The 26,536-nt window shown below is 44.8% G+C and overlaps 1 protein-coding gene across 1 annotated transcript in view; it reads right to left on the minus strand.

The window, feature by feature from the left end:
• PTPRA (protein tyrosine phosphatase receptor type A) overlaps nt 1-26,536 on the minus strand; it is a gene marked incomplete in the record, with an annotated part of 4,245,980 nt that overhangs the window by 2,238,390 nt on the left and 1,981,054 nt on the right. The window contains 1 exon segment of the mRNA XM_044064105.1: nt 14,881-14,904. Within this exon segment, the coding sequence (XP_043920040.1) occupies nt 14,881-14,904 (24 nt within the window).

The raw sequence follows: 26,536 nt of genomic DNA on the forward strand, positions 1-26,536 counted from the left end.
GCAAGAAAACCACATATAGTAGTCCAAGAAAAAAGAAATAAAGTAGCATTAGTCATGGAAATAGAGTCCTATGTACTGATTGAGTCAAAGTAATAGAATAGTAATATGCAAAAGCAGAAACTAGAGCAATGTTGAAGATACCCAGTTACAAAAGCAGTAGGAGCAATAGGACTAATAAAAAATACTGAAACGTATTTAAAAATGCTACCAATACATCTAACCTCATATGTATTGCAGGAGTAAGCATACTTAAATATGCGACCAATACAAGTAAAGTACAGTTTTGTACCTACCATAAATGTAGATGTTCGAGTGCTAATACAGCTGCAGTCATAACAGATGGGTTATCCTGCCGTCAGGCGGGTCCTCGGTCGGCCGAATTCCAAAGTCTAGGTCTGGCGTCGGTTGTCGTCACTTCTTCCCTGACGTCAGTGCGTCAGGGGTATAAAAGAACCAGCCGACGCCATCTGCTTCAGTTTTTCTTGCCCCAGATGTCAGGTGCCCCCAGAAGGAAGGCAAAACATAAACTTATGTAATTATGCAATATAGAATAATCAAAAAACAGTAGTTTGCAAGCAAATACACCATAAAAGAATACCCCAATCAGGTTGTATGTGAAGGTGTTTGTCATAAGGCCTGTCCTAAGAGGGGATGGAGGAGGGAAACCTGGACTGCAGCTGTATTAGCACTCGAACATCTACATTTATAGTAGGTACAAAACTGTACTATGTTCATCGTGCATACAGCTGCAGTCATAACAGATGGGTAGAATCCCAAAGCTAAAAAGGGGTGGCAGGCACTAAGTGGAATTAGGAGGAGCAATGATGCCCTGCAAGACTGCTGTGACAAAGCCCTCTCTAGATTTAGAGTAAAGTGGAAGGTGATAGTGTTTGGAGAAAGTGTGCACAGAACTCCAAGTGGCTGCTTCCAAAATGTCCTTGGTAGGAACCCCCCTGAGGAAAGCTGCAGAGGTAGCTGCGGCCCTTGTGGAGTGGGATCTGATGCTTGAAGGCACAGTTTTTCCATGAAATGAGTAACAAAAGCGTATGCAGTGGGCTATCCATTTTGAGATTGTCTGTTTGGAGATAGTCTTTCCTTGAGCACCTGTAGCATAGGACACAAAGAGTTGCTCGGATTTTCTGAATGGCTTTGTCCTGTCCAAGTAATAACGAAGTTGTCTGTGAACATCCATGGAATGTAGTAGTCTTTCCCCTTTGTTTTGTGGTTTAGGGTAAAAGGTAGGTAAGTGGATAGTCTGATTCAAGGCTACACTTGATACTACCTTTGGCATAAAGGAAGGATTGGTTCGTAAGGAAATTCTGTCCTGATGGAAAATGATGAAAGGTTGCACAGCCATGAGGGCCTGTAGTTCCGAAACCCTGCGTGCTGAGGTGATAGCCAGAAGGAAGGCTGTTTTCCATGACAAATATTGTAGTTCCGTTGAAGCAGCTGGCTCAAATGGAGGCAGGGTCAGTTTTTCCAAAATGAAGTTGAGGTCCCAAGCAGGTACTAGTGGTTTCCTTGGGGGTTTTATATTCTTAGCCCCTCTGAGGAACTGTCTTAAGAGAGGATGAGAGAATAAAGGAGGATCTGTGTTGTATTGTGCAGAAATGGCTGAAGCATGGATATTGATGGAGGAGAAGGAAAGTCCACTGTTTAACATCTCAGCTAGGTACTGTAATATTTGAGGTAAATTTATTACCCAAGGATTCTGGCCCTTTTTCTGATTCCATGCACAAAACCATTTCCATTTGGCGGAGTAGGCTTTTCTAGTAGAAGGTCTTCTGGCCTCCAAGATGACATCCTGCACCTCCTTGGAGAGGAGGGTCTGTTGGGAAATCAAGGGATTCTCCATGCGGCTAGATTGAAGGTCTTTAGCTGGCTGTGAAGAGTTTTGAAGTTGTGCTGGGACAACAGAAGAGGCACTAGAGGCAGGATCCATGGTGGGGAATGAGTCAGGCTCTTCAGGAGTGGATACCAGTGTTGTCTTGGCCAGTCTGGAGCAATGAGAATCATGTTTGGCCTCTCTGCTCTGGCTTTTAAAAGAACTTTGGGCAGCAGAAGGAGAGGTGGAAAGGCATAGACTGTCAATGTTGTCCAATTGAAAGAAAGTGCGTCCACTTTCCAGGCCTGTGGATGATAGGTCCTTGAGCAAAATTTTTTCAGTTGGTAATTTCTGTGGGTAGCAAACAGATCTATGTCTGGCTGTCCCCATGCCTGAGTTATCTTTGCGAAAACTTGAGGATGCAACTTCCATTCGTGTGGATCTGTCATATTTCTGCTTAGGCTGTCTGCCAATGTGTTTTCCTTCCCTGGCAGGAACTGTGCTTGAAGTTGGATTTGCAATTCCAGAGCCGTGTTCCAAAGGGACATGGCTAGTCTGCACAGGGGGTATGAATGAGTTCCTCTCTGTTTGTTTATGTACCACATCACTGTGGTGGTGTCTGTCATCAATAGCTGGCCTGGATGCAGTAGGTCTTTGAAGGCCATAATAGCATTTTGCACTGCTAGCATTTCCTTTTGATTGATGTGTAGGTGCTTCTCTTTTTGGGACCATTTTCCCTGAATGCACTGATCTGTCATGTGCGCCCCCCAGGCGTAGTCTGAGGCGTCTGCTGTGATGATTTGATTTGCTTGAGGTATGCAGAAGGGGAGACCTATGTTTCTTTGGCATGCTTGAGCCCACCACATAAATTCCTTTTGAAGACATGGAATGAGTGGTATAATTGTTTCCAAACTGTGGCTGTGTTGAGACCATAAGTTTTTTAGGTACCATTGAAGTTTCCTCATATGCAGCTTTGCACATGGGATCAGCAGGATGCAAGATGCCATGAATCCCAGAGCCTGCAGGACTTTCCTTGCAGTCAGCCTGCTGAAGGTTGCCATTTTGCTGAAGTATTGAGATAGTTTCCCTTGCTTCTCTGGCGTGAGGTAGGCCATCTGGGTGTTTGTATTCAAGCTGGCACCCAGGAAAATTATTGTTTGAGAGGGTATTAGTTTTGATTTATTTTTGTTGACTGTGTATCCCAGAAAGTTCAACAGTTTTATTACAAACACCAGGTGTTTCAGAAGTATGTGCTTGCTGTCCGCTTGGATCAGGCAGTCGTCCAGATATGGGTATATTTGTATCCCTTGAAGTCTGCAGAAGGCAATTACTGATGCCAAGCATTTCGTAAACACTCTGGGCGCAGTAGATAAGCCAAAGGGCAATGCAGAGAATTGATAATGGGTTGAACCTGCAAGAAATCTGAGGTATCTTCTGCAATCTTGTCTGATAGGGACATGCAGGTATGCCTCCTTGAGGCCCAATGTTACCAGCCAAGACTCCTTGCCCAGCATGGGAAGAAGCTGCTGTAATGTGAGCATCTTGAATTTTGGTACGTGTAAATATGTGTTTAGGATGGATAGGTCTAAAATAGGTCTCCAATCTTTGTCCTTCCTTTGTACCAGATAGTCTGGAATAAAAACCTTGACCTTGTTCTTTTGCAGGTACCTCTTGAATAGCTTTCATGTCCATGAGAGCTGAAATTTGTTTTTGTGCCTCTGCCCTTTGATTTTGTGGCAGGTTTGGCATGCCTCTCATTTTTGGTAGAGTGTGAAAGTGGAATCTGTAGCCTCTGTCTATAATATCCAGGATCCATTTGTCTTTTGTGACAATATGCCAATTTTTTGAGAATAATGCCAGTTTTCCGCCTAAAGGTGCTGCCATTAAAGCTTTGCTTGGCATGCAAAGGGGAAAGTCATTGTGTTTGCTTTCTGAATGACTGTGATCTATCTTCTCCACCTCTTGGGGTTGGTGCTTGCCATTGTCTGGCTCTGAATGATCCTTGAGATTGCCCTCTACCCCTCGGGTGCCTGTATCTGCCTCTTTGAGGTCTGTCCGTGGCTGGAAAGGACCAATTTTTTGAAGGCCAGTTTCTGCTGAAACGTGGAGGTTGTACCTGTAGGAAATCTTTCACTGTTTGCATTGATCTTGCCCTTTCCTCCATTTTCTTTAGTACCTCCTCAGCTTCAACACCAAACAATACATCTTTTTGAAGAGGTGCATCTAGTAATTTAGCTTTGACATGATCTGGTAAGGTTTGCTCTTTGAGCCAAGCATGTCTACGTATGACAGACCCTGTAACAGCAGCTCTACATGAGGCCTCTAAAGCATCAAAACCACACTGCAAGGTATGTTTACCCACTTGCTCTGCACTATGCAACAAATCCTGCAACTCCTTTAAATCTGGTTGCTCAGGTTGTGTCATTTTGCTTTTCAACTGAGATAACAAAAACTGTTGATACTTTAATATATGGAACTGACAGTTTAATGCCCTCATGGTTAAAGTGGCCGAGGTGTACACCTTTTTCCCCCACCTTTCTAAAGCTCTGGAATCTCTCTCTGAAGGTAATGGGTTTTTAGCAGTAGAGGCCGTAATTCCCTTGGGACCCTGTGAAATAGTTTCTGGGTCAGCAGCATGGCTTTTGTATAGGAACTGGTGTGAATCAGGAACCCGGTAATACCTGTCAGGTTTAACAGGAGCTGGAGGTAAACAGTCTGGGTTGAGGCTGTCTTCTGCGTGCACATCATCTAATATATCTAAGACAGGAGGGATATAGCCAGAGGCCTGTGCTGGGGAAGCAAGAGAAAATCCCTGAGCCTTTTCTTGGAATCTGAGTAATCTTGGCCTTCCCAGTGAAAGTGTTCCCTCAAGGTATGTAGGGTTTCCCCAAAAGAATAGTCCTCAGGGGGGGGGGGGGACAGAGGGAATGGACTCCTCTGCATCAGAGTCTTCAAAAGGGGAATATGTATATTCCTGGTCCTCAGAATGTTCTGAGGTAATAGAGGCTTGATCTGAGGAAGGGTAGTCTTCCTCCAATCTGGGCCTTTTGTCTGAGGGGGGTTGAGAACCCCTGATAAGAGTAATCAAATCCTCAGCCATTTTGAGCACCTGTTTTTTAGGCATGGGGCCTTGAGAGGGTGTCTGTGGTCCTTGTTTTATAGTTTTCATGGCTGCTTTAGATTTTGTGAAAGCCTTAATGGAAAAGGAGGAAGGCCTGAAGACACCTTGAGAAGTGGCAGGCCTGTCTAAACTCAGAGTTTCCCCGCCAAGAGTGGCGTCGTTATCTGTAGTCGGAATGGGGGCCGAGGAGCCTGCGACCTCAGGCACAGAAGACACCGGTAATGAAGCGTCATCGGTACTCAGGGGCTGCGTAGGCACCTCGCTGAGAACTGGAGCACCGGTAGTCGGCTTTAGCGTGGTGTCGGTAGAAGTCGCGGACCTCGTATGTCGGTCCTTATCTTTGCATCTTTTACTCAAAACTGGAGTCGGAGTATCCGACGACATAATGTAATTAAATTTTTTACCAAAATAGTGGTGGGCGAACTCCGCCCGACACTTAATAGTGCGTTTGTTGAATCTAGCACAAAAACGGCAGGCCGAGACGTCGTGGTCTGGGCCTAAGCAAGGAATACAGAAAGAATGGAAATCCTTATGCGGTATTTGCTTCCCACATGAAATGCAATTATTAACTTTGACATCGGTCTGAGGCAAGAAAAGTTTCCCCAATGGGATACTTAGCTTTCAAGAAGACTTCGGCCGAAATATTTTCGTAAATCTCAGGAGCTGGCTGACTGGCACTTGCGAACTGCTTCTGCTTCGGGCACCGCGCGGCAAGAAAGACTGAAGAAGATGGCGTCGGCTGGTTCTTTTATACCCCTGCTGCACTGACGTCAGGGAAGAAGCAACGACAACAGACGCCGGACCTAGACTTTGGAATTCGGCCGACCAAGGACCCGCCTGACGGCAGGATAACCCATCTGTTATGACTGCAGCTGTATGCACGATGAACATCCCCATATACACTGCAGAAGAAGTTAATTATGGGTACAGTGTGGTTGATGGGAAAAGCACTGTGAATAAACATCAAAGAATGAAGCAATACTAATTTCGTGAACTATAATCGTGCCTTGAATCAGGAATAAGGTTCACTCCTGTCACAATATTAAAAAAAATAAAACATTTGGAGAAAATTATAACTGCATCACCACCTTTAAAAAGAAGTTATGTGCCTACCATTACGTTCCATGTTAGCTGTCTTCATCTCGCCTTCCTTCTTGCTGTTTGGGTTCGGAGCCTCCAACTCGGCCATCTTCTATAGCTCGAGAGCTATTTACTGACTCGAGTCTACCCCTTATCCCAGAATGCCCAGCGTCAACTACCCAGATCTTGTTTGTGATAGCGCACACTAGACACTAGTAGAGTAACCAGTTAATAAAACTGGTTGTCCAATACACCTAAACAAGGAAAGAGTTATAGATTTACCTGGCATGTGAAGTAATAAAAGATGCTCAGCCAGTGAAAAACAAAAAGGAACTCCTCACAATCCTCTAGGAAGGGGGAAGGAGGGAGGGACGCAAGAAGGAAGGCGAGATGAAGACAACTAACTTGGAACGTTATGGTAGGTACATAACTTCTTTATGTTAAGTTGTCTGTCTCGCCTTCGTTCTTGCTGTTTGGGACAGCGTCCCTAACACCTAAAATCCCGGGTGGCTCATTGGAACAAACTCTTCAGAACAGTAGAACCAAAGGAAGCTCTGCTCCGGGAGACCATATCTACCTTGTAATGAGAGATAAAAGTGTGGGGGTTTGCCCAAGTGGCAGCTGCACAGATTGAGTCTATGGGCAACCTATACTGAAATGCTACAGATGTGGCTAATGCTCTAGTGGAATGACCTTTTGGTTTAGCTGGTAGCTCTATTTCGTAACTGATAAATAAAGGCAATGGTATCAGATAACCATCTGGATGAAGTCACTTTGGAAACTGGAAGGCCTTGTTTATTGAAAGCATAAGAAATAACTGGTCTGACTTTCTTAGTTCCTTAGTTCTATGGAGGTAAAAATGCAATTGTCTGTGTACATCCAGTTGGTAGAGCTTGCATTCTGCCTTGTTGCTGTGATTAGGAAAGAAAACTGGGAGATCTATGGATTGATTTAAATTGTTCTCTGAGCAGACTTTAGGAATAAAGGATGGATTGGTCCTCAGAGAAACTCTGTCCTTGTGAAACACCAGGTAAGGGGGACAAACATATAGTGCTTTAAGTTCTGACACACGTCCAGCTGAAGTGATAACAACCAGAAAAAGTGTCTTCTAAGAAAGAAATTTTAAAGAGCATGATGCTGCCGGTCCAAACGGAGGCAAAATTAAGGAGGCTAAAACTAAATTGAGATCCCAAGGAGGGGTAGGATCTCTAACTGGGGGGTCTAAGAAGAGATGTTCCTTTCATAAAGGCTTTGCAGAGCTTACGAGACATTATGCTAGAATCAAGCATACAGATATGAAAATTAGAAATGGCAGCTAGCTGTACTCTAATGGTAGCAGAAGCCACACCAGACTGAAAAAGCTGCGTTAGAAATTCAAGAATTTCATGGATTGGGGCTGAGAAAGGATCCAAATTTCTAGATTCTGCCCAGTAAGAAAACAATTTCCATTTACTAGCATACGTTTTCCTCATAGCAGACTTATGTGAGGAAACAATAATATCACGGACTGCTGGAGAGATATTGGAAAGCCTGGCTAAAGTTGGAAGTGGAGCAACCAGGCTGTGGAGCTTGAGAGTTTGAAGGGATTGGTGCAACCTGCCTGACTGGTGAATCAGAAGATCTGAAACCGGGTCCAGAATCCACGGTTGATCCAGAAGGTGGAGGTGTAGGAATGGGAGCCATATTTGTCGAGGCCAGTATGGGGCAATGAGGATCATTTTCCAACCCAACGATTTTGTTTTCTGTATGAGTCTTGGGAAAAGGGGGAAAAGCATAAAGGAGTCCATGAGGCCAATCGTGGACTAGAGCATCTCTGGGTATATGACCTGGGAGAGGAAGAAGGGAGAGGTAGCTGCTGCATTTGTTGTTGAGAGGAGTGGCAAATAGGTCGCAGCAAGCCTGTCCCCATTTGTCTAAGATAAGATCCGCAACTTCCTGATTCAGAGACCACTCGTGAGGCATGAGGATAGCTCTGCGAGCCTGTCCGCTATAACGTTGTATTTCCCAGGGATGTGCATTGCTATCAGAAAACATTGGGAGGAAATCGCCCATTGCCACAGTCTGAGTGCTTCTCGACACAAGGGGTAAGACCTGGTCCCGCCCTGTTTGTTGATGTACCACACCACTGACATGTTGTCTGTTTGGATTGCAATGGTCCCGGAAGGAAGAGAGTCTTGAAGGGCTTGCAACACTAGGAGAACAGCTCTCATTTCTAGGAGATTGATATGCAGATGGTACTTGTGAGGTTGCCAAGAGTCTTGGAATGTCCTGCCTAGATAATGCATCCCCCCCCCGCCCTATCAGGGAGGCGTCCGTGGTCACTGTGGCAACCGGAGGGGAATGTATGAAAGGCCTGCCCAGATGGAAGCCCACTGAACACTGAAGGGGCCATAGAAATCTGGGCACCCAGGTTGACAGCCACCTCACCTTTGACCATCACATTGCCACTGTGGTCACAAAATCCTTCGACATGGCACATCTTATAACCAAAGGTTTCTCATCTATGAAGAAAGAGGTCATCATCCCTCTCTACTCATCCCTCATTAGACCAATCATCAAATATAATGTCCCATTTGACATGTACCTGACCAGACACCTACAACAGCTGGAGAGGCCACAAAAGTACCTCACAAAAAGGATCCTAGGCCTTAAACACATATCCTACATGGACAGACTCAAGAACTTCAGCTGTTCTCAGTCTCTTATTGTCCACTTAGAGGTGACCTCTGCTTGACTTACAAAGCCATGTCTGACCCAGCCCTACTTGAAATGCTACACCTAAAGAAATCCCAATTCCCCCCCACACGCTCCAGACATCATAACCTCATTACCACAATTAACAGAACACGCTGGAGGGACAAGTTCATTTCCCAAAGATTGCCCATATTCTGGAATAAGCTTCCCATTCATGTCAAGCAGAGCACTTTGCTGGCCCTCTTCAAGAGAAATCTTGACGAGTGGATGGGTAACAAAGTTCACTCCAGGGATCATTCCAGTTGCTCTACTGGATATGGGCACTGTGAACTAACATCGGGTGGCATGGTGCCTGGACAATCTTTTTTTGGGCTAGGCTTGTAAAGGCTCCAGGGCCATTATCCCAGTACACACCTATGAACCTATGAATCTATGAATTACTAGTGGGGAGACCACCCACCAAGAAAGGTGCCTTTTGCATGTTTCTGTGATCAGGATCATGTGAGACATGGGTAGTTCCTGGAAAGACCACTGCGTGAAAAGAAGCCACTGTAGGATTCTCATGTGGAAACAAGCTAATGAGACAAGAAGAATTGCAGCTGCCATGGAGCCTAGAGCTTGAAGGACATGTCTGACTTGAACTCTCTTGCTCTGCATTAGAATCGACATTTGTTGACGAATAGTGGAAACTCTTCCCTGTGGTAATCTTGCAAACATTTCTTTTGTGTTTAACTCTGCTCCTGTGTATGTAATAGACTGACAGGGCAACAAGGCAGATTTTTCGAAATTTACTGCAATTCCTAGTTGAGTGCATGATGTGATTGTATAATCCCATGCCGCTAAGAGTTGATGCCTGGTGGTAGCAGTCAGGAGCCAGTCGTCTAGATAGGGAAACACCTGGAATCCTTGACGCCTCAGGTGAGCCGTGACTACTGTCATGCACTTGGTGAACACCCTGGGGGCTGAGGTGAGACCAAATGGGCAGAGCTCTGAACTGGTAATGACTGGCCCCTACCTGGAAGCAAAGAAATCTCCTGGAGCGTCTGTCCATCTTGATATGGTAGTACACATCCTGAAGATCTATGGAGAACTTTCAATTGTCCTGACCCAGAAAAGGGAAAATGGACTGCAGTGTCACCATCCAGAACTTTTCTTTTTGTACAGATTTGTTCAATCTGCTGAGAATCCAGTACTGGTCTCCAGTCCCCTGTCTTTTTTGGTACTGAAAAGAATTATGAGTAAATTCTGGATCCTAGTTGGCCTGCGTGGACTTCTTGAATGGCTTTCTTTCTAGCAGTTTTGAAACTTCTGTGACTGCTTGATCCCTTAGATTGGGTGGGACCATCTGGGATGGGCTTTTTCGATTCTATGGGGGATTGATGGAAGGGAATTTTGTAACCTCCGGATATGATGGATAGTACCCATCTGTCTCGTTATATTTTGCCAGGCTTTTGGGTACAGCAAAAGTCTTTCCCCAGACTGCCTCCAGAGATGAGCAGTTGGGCAACCCTACAGGGTTGCTGGAAGGGTTTGGCAGAGAAAGATTCTCTGTCACCCTGGTTTTGCGGTCCCCCTCTGCCACGAGGGTGGCGTCTGTTATTGTCGTTTCCCCCTCTGCTCCTGGGGGGAAAAAAAATCACCATGTGCGTCAGGCAAGGGTCCCTGGGATTTTCTGAACCACATCTTTCCGCTCTTCTGACCCTTGGGATAAGGTCTAGAAGGAGTGGAAAAACGGACTCCCACGGCAGAGAGAGTCTTGCCTTCCTGCTCACACGGTCAACATGTCTTTCACCTGAGGCCCAAAGAGAAAAGAGCCATCAAAGGGAGTATTGGTGAAGGACGCTCGAAAGGGTTCCCAAACTGACACAGCCGCATCCAAGCATGTCTCCTGAGAGCCACACCTGTCCCTGCGGCTCTGCTCGCTCCATTGGATGCATAGGAAATCAGCCTCATGGAGGAGTTAACTATGGAATTAAGAGTCGCAAACTGAGAAGCTACTTTGGCTGGTGCTCCCTCAGCTGTAGGATCTTGAAGGGTATCTCCAAGCTCTTTCAGGAGATCCCTTTGAAGACGTGTAAAATGGCATAGATAATTCAAGGACTTCATTGAAAAGGTCGCTGAAGCAAACATTCTCTTTCCATATCTGTCCATCGTCCGAGACTCTCTGTTCGGAGGATGAACAGATGAAGAGGTCTCTGCTACCTCTTTCTTGGTGGCTGCTGCTACCACCATGGCATCAACGGGCACACCTTTGGAGAGGAACTGCGTGTCCTGGGGGGCTGTTATAAATTTATTTGGTCTCCTCGGAGTAGGTTCCACAGAATCTGGAGCTGATCAAGCCTTTCGAGCAACTACAGGCATGAGTGGATCGAGAGGAGGAGATACCCAGGAGGTGGAAGGTCGGGAACCAAATGCGTCCAGGTATACAGAATCATCCTCAGTAGGGGCTAAGGAAGTCCCGTCCCTCCTCTGCCTAAGCATTTTAAGGATGTCCAAAAAGGAAACATCTTCAGAGGGAGACCTTGGGGACCATTCGATTCATCCATGTCTGTATCTGAAGTGACGGACTCAGGGGAGTCTATGTGCTTCCTCTTGTACTTCTTCCGGGGAGGCTCCTCCAAATGATCAGGGGAGGCTTCGGAAGAAGAGGGATCACCTAATGGGGTGTCCTGGGGCATAGATTCCCTACGCTTGGGGTCTGGAGGAGTAGAGGTTGGCACAGACACCACGGGGGAGGAGCCGATGGAGCTGGCAGTAGAGCTGTCTCGGGGGACAGCACACTCCGCATGACCTCGAAGACGTCCCGACCACTAGGTAAAGAAAGCTCCGGCTCCGAAGAAAGAGGAATCTTTCTCCGCGTCGAGGGTGATGGCTCCGAGGCCGATGTTGGAGCTGAGCTCATCTGTGCTGAAGCTCCGAGGGGGAGAACGGGGTCGGACAAGGGTCCGATGCCACTCCCCCCTCGGAGTCAACAGAGAGCCTCAGCACCCAGATCCCTCGATAGAAGTTAAAATCATGGTAATCGGAGCAGACATAGGAACCAAAGGAGAAATGATGATTGGCGCCAACGGTTCTACTGCCTGCGGATCCATGGTCTCCGGCTCCGAGCAAAATGTAGTCGGAGGAGGAATAGAAATAGAGGCGGTTGGAGCAGATACCTGTTGAGGTGGGCTGGACAGAATTTTTGCCAGTGCCTGTGACTTAAGCAACCTACTTACTACTCTCTCCACATCATGATCTGATAACTTAGAGGATCGCAAGGAGTGGGAAGAATGATGGCTACGTTCACTCTATAATAAAGCGACTGTGGTGTCGAGTGGATGGACTCCAAGGATGGCGACCTCAGTCTCTTATGGCTCAGAGATGGCTCTGAAATAACAGATGGAGCCGACGGAGTAGTTGTTTTGTCAGTACCAGCCGGTACCGACATACTTGGTTGGTCAAGTAAAGGAGTTGGCTCCGAAGGTGGAGCCGATGGCTTGATAGACTTAGGGGATTTCGCTGGCTGAGTACTTTTAGCCAGAGAATCCTGAGGCTTCAATAATCCCCGAAGGATTAATTTGTTTTTGTGCTCCTGCAGGACCCTTGGACTAAAAGCACGACATATAGAACAGGAGTCCTGCAGGTGAACAGCGCCCAAACAATAAACACAACTAGTGTACCCATCTGTCAGAGACATTTTCTGACAGCATGAGTCACACTTTTTGAAGCCGGATACCTTAGTATCTTTAGACATTATAGTAACAACAACCACACAACAATACTGAAAAGCTATACTATAAAAAACAGGAACAAATATACTTTTTTTTTTTTTTTTTTTTTTTTACAGTTAAAGAATAGAAGGAAAGCCTCTAATTTAAACGGCTATCTGGGGGGGGGGGGGACTCTCTAATTTTAACGAGTTCAAGGGAACAGAAGGCCCGAGAGTAATGAAGCATTGGCCAACAAATTTAAAATACACAAGAACGCAAAAAAAGGGATAAAGGAATATTATCTATATACAAAATAGACAATTACTTGACAAACTTTCAAGATAAATAGCAATATACAGTAGAAAAGAGATTATACTAAGCCTGAGCCAGTAAGGAAGCAACCTCGCAGCTGAAGCGGCAAACAAGATCTGGGTAGCTGATGCTGGGCATTCTGGGATTAGGGGTAGCCTTGAGCCAGTAAATAGCTATCGAGCTACAGAAGATGGCCGAGTCGGAGCTGAGGATTGGCTCCGAACCCAAACAGCAAGAACGAAGGCGAGATAGATAACTTAACATGAATTGTTCCGTTTATATTTTCAGGCTTTTTTTTTTTTTTTTGTGTCAGCAGGAGGTATATCCTGTATACTACCTTGTGTTTGGTTTATTATATAGGCTTGATAAATTATTACACTGCCTAAAGAGTTAACAGTTAAACTGCCAAGTTGCTAAATGTGTATACCTTTTTCTGCATCCTGTGACCCATTTTCCCTATTAAACAGTAGTGATGTTAAAGGTAAAGTCTTGTAAAAAAGGAGCATGCGAGGAAGAATGCCCATTGCTGTAAAAGCCCTGTCCATCTTGTGGGGTCCTGTCCATCCTGTCTGTCCCTCTGGGGGCAGAGGAATGAATGACAGAAAATGCATCTTTCTCACATCTCTGAACTGCAGATACAATAGACACATAACTCACCTCCTTTAAGGAGGCGGCTCATGTGCAGACCAAATAAAAACCTCCCTTGTGTAGTCAGAGTTTTTTGAGAAAGTAGTACCTTCAGGTGGGGAACTAGTACAAGCTGAAATATCCCATAACTGGACTCAGGAAAAGGAAAAAAAAGTCAATCTGTGCCATGAGGGGGGTGGACTCTTCCTCTAATGCGAAAGGGAAAGGCCAAGATTTCTCTCTCTCTCTCAATTAATGGACCTTGTGACAGTACCAAAGGCGGCTTTCAGGATTCTGAATATTTTTGTTGGCCTGTACTTGCGATGATACATGCTGCTGCAACAACACTACAGATTCCTGTACTATGAAATATTCCTTCACAATCAAACCTGAAGTCTATGGCTGGTGATGGAACCTAAAGAGTGCCAAGATGTCATGAGAAACGAAGTATAAACTCTACAAAGACAGCACATTATTTGTCTGGCAGAGATAATTCCTCCCCCTGTAATATGATGTGCACACAATTCAAAGAAGGTCCTGATTTACGTCTTTAAGCTGCAAGTGCACAAACATTAGTGGAACCTCCTCTTGGGCCCTTGACGACAGGCTGACATATCTCTGTATCTCTGACTTTGAACTGCTAATGTGGAGGTACAATCCTGTATGAAGTTTGGGGATGACTTTTTTTTTTACATGTACAACTACTCTCTCTTTACAAGGATGCTTCTCACGGAGGATTTTTACTCGTTAGATTTCTTTCTTTCCTCCAGTTTAATGTCACTGTCCCTGTCTCTCTCTACAGATCTCTGGTGTGCCAGAAAAGGTTTCATCTCAAGTGCGCACATTTACAAAAATGTTGACAATTCTCTCAGTTAAGTAGGTTATCAAAGTTTTTAGGTATCCTAGTTTAGCAGTTTTACAACAGTTGTTAAAGTTTAAGAACTGTGTTGACCCCTAACAGGTAAAAATTGTGGTAACTGTGGTAAAATAAGTAAAGTTACTGAAGGTTTTGGGGAAGATGACCTTACTTGAAAAGGTAGCAAAGGGAGTCCTTTTTGCCAAGTCTTTCATCCAATAAACAACTGTAACATGCTCTCAGAATTTGAAACAAAACTGACACTACTGACCAAACAGTTGTAGATGTTAAGAATGTATAAGACAATATTGGACTAACATGCCAGACATATACAAGCACCTAGGAAAGCATGAGACCACCACGTCTTTACAGATGGTTAACAGAGAAGTAATTCACCATTACAGTAATCCTTACTTAAGGCAAAAACAGAAACATTTAGGGATTCAAGTGATGCCAAACAATCTCCATAAAGTGGCTCTACGATACCGAGGACTCAATCGACTACATAAAACATCCCTTAAGAAAAAATCATTATGAGAAATTCCTTCTACAAGCAAACATCTGGAGAGACAGGACTGAATGACATAAAAATGTGTGACTAATCTTTATCATGCTTAGATTCTTGCAAAATCACAAAAAAAACAGCAAGACTAATATTTAGAAATATACTCACCAGAATTGGTGGATGTTTCACCTCCTAAAAAAGAAAAAAAAAAGTAAAAAAAAAAGCTTCTAATGTTCTACCAGTATCATTCAATATTTAAAAAAAAGACAACTGGAAGATACTGATAAGTATTCAATCTTCTATTTTTCAAAAATGAACAGTACAAAGCACTTGATCAGACTTAAGCTAAGAGAGGCTCAGCTTTTACATCATGTAGTAAAAATGGACGAGAAAAAAAAACTCCTCACTACAGCAAAAGATGTGTGAAATTTTCATGAGTGAGTGTGCAGCTGATACATTCTCTTGCCATCCCACACAGGGTTAAGTTTCTACTCCGCTATCACAATGGGGGGGCGGTGCATCTCTTTCTAGCATACACAATGATGTTAAGCACTATGCAAGAACAGCATGCTTTGACATGAACATTAGCAACATCCTAACGAAGGGGAACTTCCTTGGCCTCTATTGGAAAGGTTTCCCTACATAGCCAAACACATGACAGCCTGAAGCACACCCTTTCTGGCCACCAAAAGGTAAAAATATGGATTCTGGTCTTTTTAAAATTTGAGAGCAAGATGGAATCAGACTAAATGGAGTGAAGGCAGAAAAAAAAAAACTTTCCATGGTGAACAGCTTGATCAAAGAGGCACCCCATTTCAGGAAGACTCTTACCAAGACCCTTAAATATTCAGCTCCAGGAAGATAATGGAGTGTCTCCGTGAATATGCCACTAATTTCACTTGCATGTGATGGCCCTTGTCCGTGGACAACTGTGAGACCAACATCAGCTCTCTGCACAGGAAAAATATATGCATGCCACCCTACTTGTTTAGGTGTTAGAACTGTTCCTAGACCAAATTAAGAAGTGCTCTCAACTCCATATCCAAAGGACAGTCATACATTTCATAGAACAACTTACTGAAATACATCTCCATAATCACTGCCTCCCAAATACAAAAGTCCCAGCATGGTTTTACACTGTTGTACTGAACTGCTAGATCACAGCTGTGCAAAGTGTTTTCTTCATTGCTCAGTGGTTGTACAACTATGGTTACGTTACATACAGAAGCCCACTGGACATGTGTCCCTTCTCAGGGGGCCAGGAGCACTGTCTGCTTAAATGACTTGCTCAGAGTCATGCAGCAGATAAACACAGGTATACAAAATCAAACCCTGTAGCCTTGGTTACAGGAAACAGGCTCATTGTTTGAAACTGTAATCCTCTGTGATAACTGCCAGACTACAGTTTATTAAGTAAGGGGGGGGGGGGGGAGGGTTAAAGTCTCCCATATTGATGGATGCAAGACAGCATGCCCTCCTCTTAAAAAAAAAAAAAAAAAAAAAAAGTACTTTTCTGTTAGTCACATGCAGTTCAAGCAGGTGTTTTGTTCAAGCAGTCCATCTTGGCTTGTTTGCTGTCAAATGGTTATGAATCTACTTTAACAAATGGATACTCTCCAGAACCATCAAGACAAAGAGTTCTGCAGGTTAACTCCATGTGGTTTATACATGGTCTCTCCCCTTTTTTTAGTGGCAACCTACTACAGCTAGTGAAAGAATCATGCAAGCTCTCCATCTAGGGAAACGACTACATCAGGACCTGCAGAGAGTTCTGGCTACAGGAATGGAAGGCCCAGACTGAAACGGATATAGGCTATCTACTACTCCAATGTCTACTGACAATGGTGTAATGCTCAAAGATAACACATGAACACTTACTGACGCTACAGCCAATGGCACTATATAACTCTCTGTAATATCTGAATCCTCAGGACTATGAAGATCATGGCTGCTCCTCTGCCGAAAAGGAACATGATCCTAGCCTGATCTTCAGCAGCACCCTCACACAGGACGCCAAGTTCAGTGAACATGTGGGATAAACAGTCAAATGTAGGTTTTATAAAACAGAATTGGAAACAGTTTAACATCTGGTTGCTGGTTTGATATACTAATGGCAGGAGGAATGTATACTGAAAGGCATAACACTGTGGCAAGATTGTTCAAACTTTAGAATACTGAAGTAACTGACAAATTTTGGAAACATAAGCCACAAAGAATTATTGAAAATAATGATGTTTACATCACATGGGACCATCCATTACCAACAGTTCAAAAAAACAGATGTGAGAAAACCCGATATAGTAGTCCATGAAAAGAAGATTAAAGGGATAATCTCAGTGTTTAAAATTTGGGTCCCAGTTTAAGATGACCAGAGTAACACTCACTTTAATGATGTCATGTAAATTCCCACCCACAGCAACATTTTACTTGGAATATCCTGTGATTCTACAGTTCCAGTTTTGTTTGAGAACCCAGTGTGAACTCATCTTTGGGTTTGTGGTCCTCTCAGATACCTTTACAATCAAGAGAATACTGATTACTACTTTCTACCACATCAGTTTCTGCATAAATAAATACTGAAATACTATGACTATCCAATTTTATGTTCACTGTACGTTCTCATATCTTCCCTTTTAGCCAGTGTTGTTTAAAACAATTAACTTGCCTTTTTCCTGCCTGCTTGTGGGATACCGTTCAGTACACTATAAAAAAAGGCAACTTGTACAAAGCAAAAGAAAACTGAAGACCTTATGAAAATAAATACAGAGTGCTTGTCTTGCATTTCATTTACAGACTTCTAAAACTAAAGTTCTCACTATTTGTTCCAGTAACTGGATCCACTGTTTTGCGTTACTTTAATATAGGTCATTGAAACAATGGGCAGATGTATAACTAAAAGGTTGTAAAAGTTTAATTTGTGTCATTGCTTTGGCTTTCTGTAAGAATTTCGGTATCAGGGGCATTGGTGGAAAGGCATATAGGAGTCCCGGGGGCCAATCGTGTATGAGCGAGTCCCTTGGGCAGTCCCATGGTAGGGGATTCAGGGCAAAGTAGCTTCTGCATTTGGCATTCATAGGGGATGCAAACAGGTAACAGCAGGGCTGAGCCCATCTGCAGAGTATCAACTCCACAACCTCATCTTTGAGGGACCACTCGTGCAGTGACAGAAAGTCTCTGCTCAGTTTGTCCGCGATCACGTTGGATTTCCTGGGGATATGCATTGCTATCAGAAAGCGCCCGGTGGATACCGCTCACTGCCAAATTCTCAAGGCCTTTCGACATAAGGGGGTAAGACTTGGTTCCCCCTTGCTTGCTGATGTACCAGACCAAAGACATGTCTGTCTGGATCACAATCGTCTCCAGAGGGAGAGAGTCGTGGAAGTGCTGCAATGCCAAAAGCACCGCTCTCAGCTGCAGGACATTGATGTGCAACTGTGACTCTGTTTCTGACTAGGTACTTTGGGCTATTCTTCCATGAAAACGCCCCCCCCACCCTATCAGAGAAGCGTCCGTGGTCACTGTGGCTGATGGCGGGGGAGAAACAAATGGTCGTCCTAGGGTTACCTGGTGGCTGGTCAACCACCAACAAAGATCCTTCTTGCAAGAGTCTGTAATCACTATCAAGAATGACATTGGAAGTTGTTGGTAAGACCACTGGGTGAAGAACAACCACTGAAGTATTCTCATATGCATACGCCCCAGAGGAACTGCTATGAGTGTAGCTGTCATGGTACCTAGTAGTTTCAATACTTGAGAGGCTGGTACTTTTTTCCTCTGCAGAATGTCCAATACCTGGTTTCAAAGAGTGGCTATTCTGTCCAGTGGCAATTTTACCATGGCGGTGATGGTGTCTAATTCTGCTCCAATAAAGGAGATACGCCGACATGGCAACAACGCAGACTTGTCGAAATTTACAGTTATCCCTGAGAGCACAAGAGTGTGTGTGATCCCTGGACAGAATTAGTTGATGCCTGGAGGCTGCAGTAAGGAGCCAGTCGTCCAGATACGGAAACACTCAGAATCCTACATGCCTCAGGTGAGCCGTAACCACTGCCATGCATTTGGTAAACACTCTGGGGGCTGTTGTGAGGCCAAAGTGCAGTGCACGAAATTGTTAGCGACTGGCTCCCAGCTGGAAAAGCAAGTGATCTCTGGATGGTCTGGCCATTTTGATATGGTAGTACGCATCCTTGAGATCTATAGAGCACATCCAATCACCTGTTCCTAGGAATGAAGGATCGACTGAAGCATGACAATCTGGAACTTCTCCTTTACAAAGGTCTTGAGTCGGCTGAGGTCCAAGATGGGCCACCAGTCCCATGTTTTCTTTGGAACTAAAGAATCTGGACTAAATTCCGGATCCTATCTAGTATGCTGGGACTGGCTGGACGACTCTTTTCCTGCAGCCTCTGGATTTCTATGGCTGATCGATACCTCAAACTGGGTGGAACATCATGGATTTTCTTCCGAACAGGTAGGGATTCTGAGAATTGGATGATGTAACCTCTGGTAATAATGCTTTGTACCCAAGAATCTTTTGTAATGCCTAGCCAGGCGTCCGGACACAGAGACAAGTGCCCCCAACTGCCTCCTGAGTAGGACAGTCGATCCTCCTTTCAGCAGCGCTGGTAGGGCTTACCAGAGAACTGATCCCTGTTACCCTGGTTTTGCAGACCCCCTCTGCCACCGCAGCGGCATCTTCGATTATAACCCCTTCCTCTACCCCTGGAGGGGGGGGTTCACTACTTGTGTTCTGGAAAGCTCCTTGGGACTTCCGGAACCACAATTTTCCACCTTTCTGCCCTTTGAGGTATGGTCTAGTAGGGGTGGAAAAATGGACTCCTACGTCAGATATAGTCTTTCCGTCTTGCTCACACCTAGCAAGAGTCTCCTTAACTTTGAGCCCAAAAGAATCCAGCTATTGAATGGGATGTTAACGAAAGAAGGCTTCTGCAAAGGAGCATAAGCGCATCTAGGAATGTCTCCGAAGAGCTATTACTGAACCCGCTGCCCGACTCAAACCATTGGCTGCATAGGAAATGAGCTGCATGGGCAAGTTAACTATGGAATTAAGGGTATTAAACTGGGCTGTCAACTTCTCAGAGACACCTCCCATCTCTACTACCCTGCACAGCATCTCCAAGCTCTTTTTGGATATCTTTTTGAAGACTGGTAAAATGAGTCAAGTAGTTGAGCAATCACATAGCAAAGGTCACAGAATTAAAGAGGTGATTCCCATACCTGTCCACAGTCCTGGAATCTCTAACTAAGAGGATGGACAGTAGAAGAGGTTTCAGACATCTCTTTCTTGGTGGTCGCTGCCACCACCATGGCATCAACTAGCACTCCCTTAGTGAGGAGCATCTTATCCTGGGGGGACGTAATAAACTTGTTGGGCCTCCGAGCGACAGGTTCCATAGTATCAGGAGACTCCCATGCCCTTTGAGTAACCAATTCCATTAGTTCATCGAAGGGCGGAGTCACCCAGGAGGTGGAAGGTTGAGACCCAAAGGCCTCCAGGAGCACAGACATCCTCAGTAGGGCTAAAGGACTGTCAGTCACTCCTCTGTTTACGGACCTCAAGGATATCAGCAAAGGAGATATCTTCCCATGAGGACTGTGGGGACCCTTCTGACTCCTCTAAGTCGGTGCCTGATGTAAGAGACTCCTGCGGGGAGTCTAAATGCCTCCTCTTGCAAAGTTTAATCAGTGGGGGCTTCTGGTGAGGTCTCAGTATAACATGGGTCACCCAATGGGTTTACCTGAGGATCTGGGTCTCGACGTGGCATGGGGACCTGCAATGTAGAGGCAGAAAGTGGCACTTAAGGTGAGGAGGAGGGCACTGATGACGTGTGTGTCTTGGAAGACATAACCCTCCTTATAGCATCGAAGGCTCCACTGCTTCGACCCGAATAAGCTGCTGGTTCCAAAGACGACGGCAACCTCCCCGGCGCCGAGACAGTGGGCTCTGACCCAGAGGAAGGAGCCGAGCTCATCCACGCCGAAGCTCTGAGAGGAAGAGTCAGAACAGACGCATCAGTTCGACACTCCCCCCGGAACTGACAACAGAGTGTCTGCACCCAGACTTTTCAAACGGCACCGAAGAGGTCAGGGTTGATGGAGTCGATAGCATTGGAACAGGCCTCGTCTCCGAAGGCTCCACAATCATCAGATCACCCTCCCCCAGCCCCGAAGGCCCAGATCGGCTCAGAGGAGGAATAGTCACATCAGGTACGATGGTCGACGGTCTTGGGCTCCAACAATGGGTGAGTCGAAGACAATACCGGAAAAGTGTAGTGTCCCAAAAATCACAGACACAGGTGAAAACAGCCCTTTCAAAAGCCAAAAACACAGCGTCAATGGGACCAGATGATGCCCCTGGCTGCGTCTTCCACGAACTACAGAATGAACTAACCCCCCACCTAAAAACGCTGTTCAACTTCAGCCTCTCCACAAACTACGTGCCCATAGAATGGCGCACAGCAATGGTTACTCCTCTCCACAAGAGAGGCCACAACTAACCCTGGTAACTATCGCACCAAAAGCCTGACTAGCCTTGTCTACAAGGCTATGGAGCGCATCATAACGGAACTCATTAACAAAGACATTGGGATCCTCCAAACACTTGACCCGACCCAGTTCGGCTTTGTTAAGGGCAGGTCATGCCTACTAAATCTGGTTGACTTCTTCGAGACAGTCACCAAGGACATAGACGAGGGAAAGGTGGTTCACACAGCCTACCTTGACCATGCCAAGGCTTTCGACACCATTCCCCACTCGGGTATTACAGAAAAACTCACCAGCTTGAACATAAACCCATATGTCACGAGATGGGTTGGCAACTGGCTTACAGACAGAACTCACATGGTAAGAATAGCGGGCTCCAGGTCCGACTCTAAACCAGTCACAAGTGGTGTCCGGCAAGGCTCGGTCCTGGGACCCCTACTGTTCGGCATATACTTCTCAGAAGTACAGACAAAGACAGGAAGACTATGTCTAACCAAGTTCGCCGATGACTGTAAACTGGGAGCCATAACTGACTCTCCGGCTGACACAGACATCCTCCAAAAGGACCTTACTGAGACGGACATCTGGCGTTAAAATCATGGCCCCAAGCTAAATGCCAAAAAATGCATAGTCATCCCATTTGGGATTAAACTATCTTTTGAAAGAAATTAAAAAAACATTTACAAGGGACTCAAGCACAAGAATCACAGACTCACTTGAGTGACACTACAAGCATGTTTATTTGTAATAACTGTTATTTGTCCTTTTATTTTCACAGGGTTGCATTATTACTTTCAACACTGTGACATTAAGGTCAAATTCAATAATCATTTTAACTGCCGTTCATCTTCTATAGTCTACACTGCAGTTTGTGAGTCTTGTCAGTCCTTCTATGTGGGGAAAACTATTAGGAAACTTTCAGACAGGGTAAAAGAGCATTTAGCAGCCATCAGGGCACAGGACAACAACAATGCTTTAGGCAGACACAGTGCAATTTGTGTTTCATCTACTAGATTCAAGTTTTTTATTCTTGAATAAGTGAACCAGTTCTTTGGGGACTGTGAAATACTGCTTGAACTGAAAGAACTAAGGTGGCAATTGTTGCTAAATGCTGAAATGGCCCCAGGGCTGAATGAAAACTTAAATGTGCTTTTGAAGTGGTTTGGCTAGCAGCCCAGGCACACCTTTCCTGTCCTAGTGGTTTTATTGTGTACTAGTAACTTGAGATTCACTGTAATTGTTCCTAAACTCCACAGCATTGTTTACATTAACCTTGATGGTTTTTTAGTGATGTGCAAAGTATTTAAACACAGTTTCTCTTTTTTGAAGATTATTATAAGATCTCAATTAGTTCGATGCAACAATAGATGAACGAAAGCACTTAGCAACAGTTTCGGCTTGGTGTGGTTTCTTCAAATTTTTGTTTTGAGTTACAGAAGTTGTCGATTTGTATACGAGATTTTCTTCTATAGTTTACTTAAGTCGGTTGTTGTTGCATTACATATATATATATATATATATATATATATATATACACACACACATACATATATATATATATATATATATATATATATATATATATATATATATATATATGTATATACACATATATACACACACACACACACACATATAGGTTCATAGGTTGATACTGTGCTATCTGCCTGAAGGCATATATTAGCCCAGCCACGTTGTGCGGTATTCACCGCCCCTTTAGTAGTTCCCTAGACCCTTGTACTAGCAGCTAGTACCCTTGGCCCCTACCTAGTAGTGCTGTTGGTGTGATCCCCGGTGTTAGCTTTTTGTTACCCATCCACTCATCAAGGTTCCGCTTGAAGAGTGACAGTGAGGGGCTCTGTCTTATGTAGATCGGGACCCTGTTTCATAGTAAGGGAAGTCTCTGCGAAGGGAATCTATCCCTCCAGCATGTTCTATTCATGTTGTGTTGAGGTTTATATCCCTAGAGCGTGTAGCTCGAGTAGATTTGGTTTTGCTAAGATGGAGCATGTTCAACAATTCTGGGCTGGACATGGCTCTGTACGTTAGACAGAGATTGCCTCGGAGAAAATGGTATGCAACAGAGAACAGTCTTAGCTTTTTCAATCGTGCTGCATAGGGCATCTGTTTGAGGCTAGTAATCCTCTTGGTTAGGTACCTCTGTGGTCTCTCCAGCTGCTGGAGATGTCTAGCCAGGTACATTCCAATTGGTGCATTGTACTCAATAATGGGTCTGATGAGGGAAGAGTAAAGGTGCACCATTACATCCTTAGATCTTGATGCGAACCCTTTCGTTATCAGATGGGTCACACAGAAGGATTTTCTAATCACTTTGCCAACATGGTTATCAAAGGAAAGCTAACCATCTACTTGGGTCCCTAGATCCCTTATTTCTTCTTCTGATTTCAGGGGATTAACTCCTATGTTGTAGTTTGCGGGTACTCTGTTTTTTCCAAAGGGGATTACTACGCATTTTTTTGCATTTAGCTTGAGACATGGCTTTGACACCATGCATCAGTCTCATTTAGGCCCTTCTGGAGGATTTCCATGTCAGCCGGAGACTCTATTATAGCACCCAGTTTGCAGTCGTCCACAAACTTAGTCAGCCACAGCGCTTCCATGCTTGCCTGTACTTCTGAGAAGTATATGCTAAACAGGAGGGGCCCCAGGACAGAGCCCTGAGGCACACCACTCGTTACTGGTCTGGATTCGGACATAGATCCCGCTACTCTTACTTTATGGGATCTGTCTGAGAGCCAGTTTGCGATCCATCTTGTGACGTAAGGGTTTATGCCCAGGCTGGTGAGCTTATCAATAACACCTGAATGTGGAATGGTGTCAAATGCTTTAGCAAGGTCAAGGTAACCCGTGTGTACCTCCTTTCCCTTATCTATAGCCTGAGTAACTGTCTCAAAGAAATCCACCAGGTTCAGGAGGAATGATCTGCCCTTGGCGAAGCTGAACTGTGTGGGGTCCAGCAACTGGAGGTTCCCAATCTCTCCATTTATGAGTTCCATAATGATTCGCTCCATAGCCTTACAGATCAGACTGGTCAGGCCTATTGGTCGGTAGTTCACAGGGTCAGTTGTGGCCCCACCCTTGTGTAGCGGGACCACCGTTGCCATGTACCATTCTATGGGCACATACCCTGTGGAGAGGCTGAGACTGAACAGGGTATTAAGATGCGGGGTTATAGTTCCTTTTGGAGCTCGCATATGACACAGCCTGGGACACCATCTGGTTCCACGGAGGCAGTGTTTTTAGCTTTAGAAAGAGCCTTGTTAACAAACGTATCAGTAATAATTGGACTTACACAATCCCCTGGAATGGTAATAGGCCCTGTAGACGGTGGGGGGGGGGGGGTTCACTGAACCCATCAGCCAAGATGTTGGCAATGTCAGAAGGGTCAGTATATTTTGTTTCATTTTGTACTAGCTCAGAACAGACCTGAGCGTTGCCATTTAGGTTTTTGGCATAGCCATAGAAGGCCTTACTGTTATCCTTGGCAACTTTCTATTCAAAATTAGCTTTAGTTGACTTGATGAGGGTCCTCAATTTCTTAATAATGCTGATCAGGGATGATTTTTCTACTTGAGATTTGGCCTTTTTTTGTACAAGTCTCCTCCTTTTATTGTAAAGTTTGCTTATGGCCGGGGTCCACCAGACTGGTTTCTTCTTGCTTGAGGAAGGAGTCTTGGTTTTATTTGGGAAAGCACAGTCCATGCAATCCTGAAGATGCATATAGAGTGCCTTGGTGTAGGATTCCGCATCCTGGATATCATTATCCTTCTGCAAGGGAATAATGAAGCTTTCCACTTCAGATGCAAATAGTTTGAAGTTTGCTTTGGAAAGGTTTTTGACTATGGTTTCTTTAACTGGGGGAGGTGGAGGGGTGAGGATGTCCAGGGTTATCAGTTTGTGGTCGGATCTGACCAAGGAGGGAGTGATAACGGGTGTGGTACAATGGGCGCCCATATTTGTGATTATTAAATCCAATATGTTGTCCCCTCTAGTGGGGGAACATACTAGTTGTTCAAGGGCATTTGAATTTATAAATTCTATGAATCGCTGAGCATAGGAGTTGGAACACTGGTAGTTCACCCAGTCTATACCAGGGTAGTTGAAATCACCCAAGTTTATGGTGTTGGGTAGGACCTTTATATTTTCCAATGTCTCAAGGAATGCAGAGTGAGCATCTTGGGGCATGGTGGGCGATCTATAACCGGTTACGACTTGAAATGTGGTTTTGCCTACTGATAGTTGCGCATGGATGATCTCTGGGGCATCATGCTGCGCTACTAACCTGGAGATATGGGTATCCTTGATGAATATGGATACACCTCCACTCTTTGTACTGCGATCCGGTAACTGAGCCGGAAGGTATTATATGAATTGTAACCTGGTAGTGCTGGGGTGCTCTCTTGAGCCTTGAACCAGGTTTCAGTCACTGCACAAACATCGATTTTCTCCATGCTGAGGAGAGTCTCAAGTATGTACATTTTGAGGTTGAGACTTCTGGCGTTGAGTAGCATTACCCTTAGTTTTTGGTTACCTGTGCTGGTTACAGTAGTTGGTTTGTCCTTTGAGCCTTGCCTAAAAAAGGCACTATGGGAAGGGCAAGAGCCTTGGCCAGAATTCGAAAACCTAGGGGTGACAGGTGCAACCCATCTCTGGCAAAACAGTGAGGCTTGTCTATCATGTCATCCTAGGCAGACAGACACTGGAACCCCTTAGAATGACACCAGAAACTTAGCCAATTGGTGAAATTGATCATTTTGTCTTTGTATTGTGGTATCATTCTAGGTGAAGGTAGTATGCCACTCAAGGTCAGGGTCATACCAGCTTGGGCTACATGATCAGAGAGCTCCTCAATGTCTCTTTTCATGTAGTCCAGGGAGGTACGTCTTAGATCATTCACACCAACATGTATAATGACAGCGTCACACTTTTACTTGTTTTGGAGTGACCTAAGTGCCTGTGTTGTGTGGCGGATCCGAGCACCCGACAGGCAGCTGACAGTAACCTTCTCCTTGTTCAGCCTGGTGAGTGGAACATCCGTGTGCCTTACTACAGAGTCTCCTATTACTAGCATGTTAGGTATGGTGTTTTGCCTTAAGGGCTGTTGTGAGGCACACTGCTGAGGTGAATTATGTGTTTTCTGGCTTGTGTTTGGGGGTGCAGGTTGCTTGCTTGTCTGCTTTGGAGGGCACTCTTTCTTTTTCAGATTGGTGCCTAGTGCCTCTGAATATGTTTTTGTGTATTTATGCGTATGTTTTGCCGATGCTTGTTTTGTAGATTCATGTGTGACAGGTGGTGT

This window comes from Protopterus annectens, chromosome 2.part2 (assembly GCF_019279795.1).
Source record: "Protopterus annectens isolate FY-2018-M chromosome 2.part2, PAN1.0, whole genome shotgun sequence".
In the NCBI taxonomy this organism is placed as follows: domain Eukaryota; kingdom Metazoa; phylum Chordata; order Ceratodontiformes; family Protopteridae; genus Protopterus; species Protopterus annectens.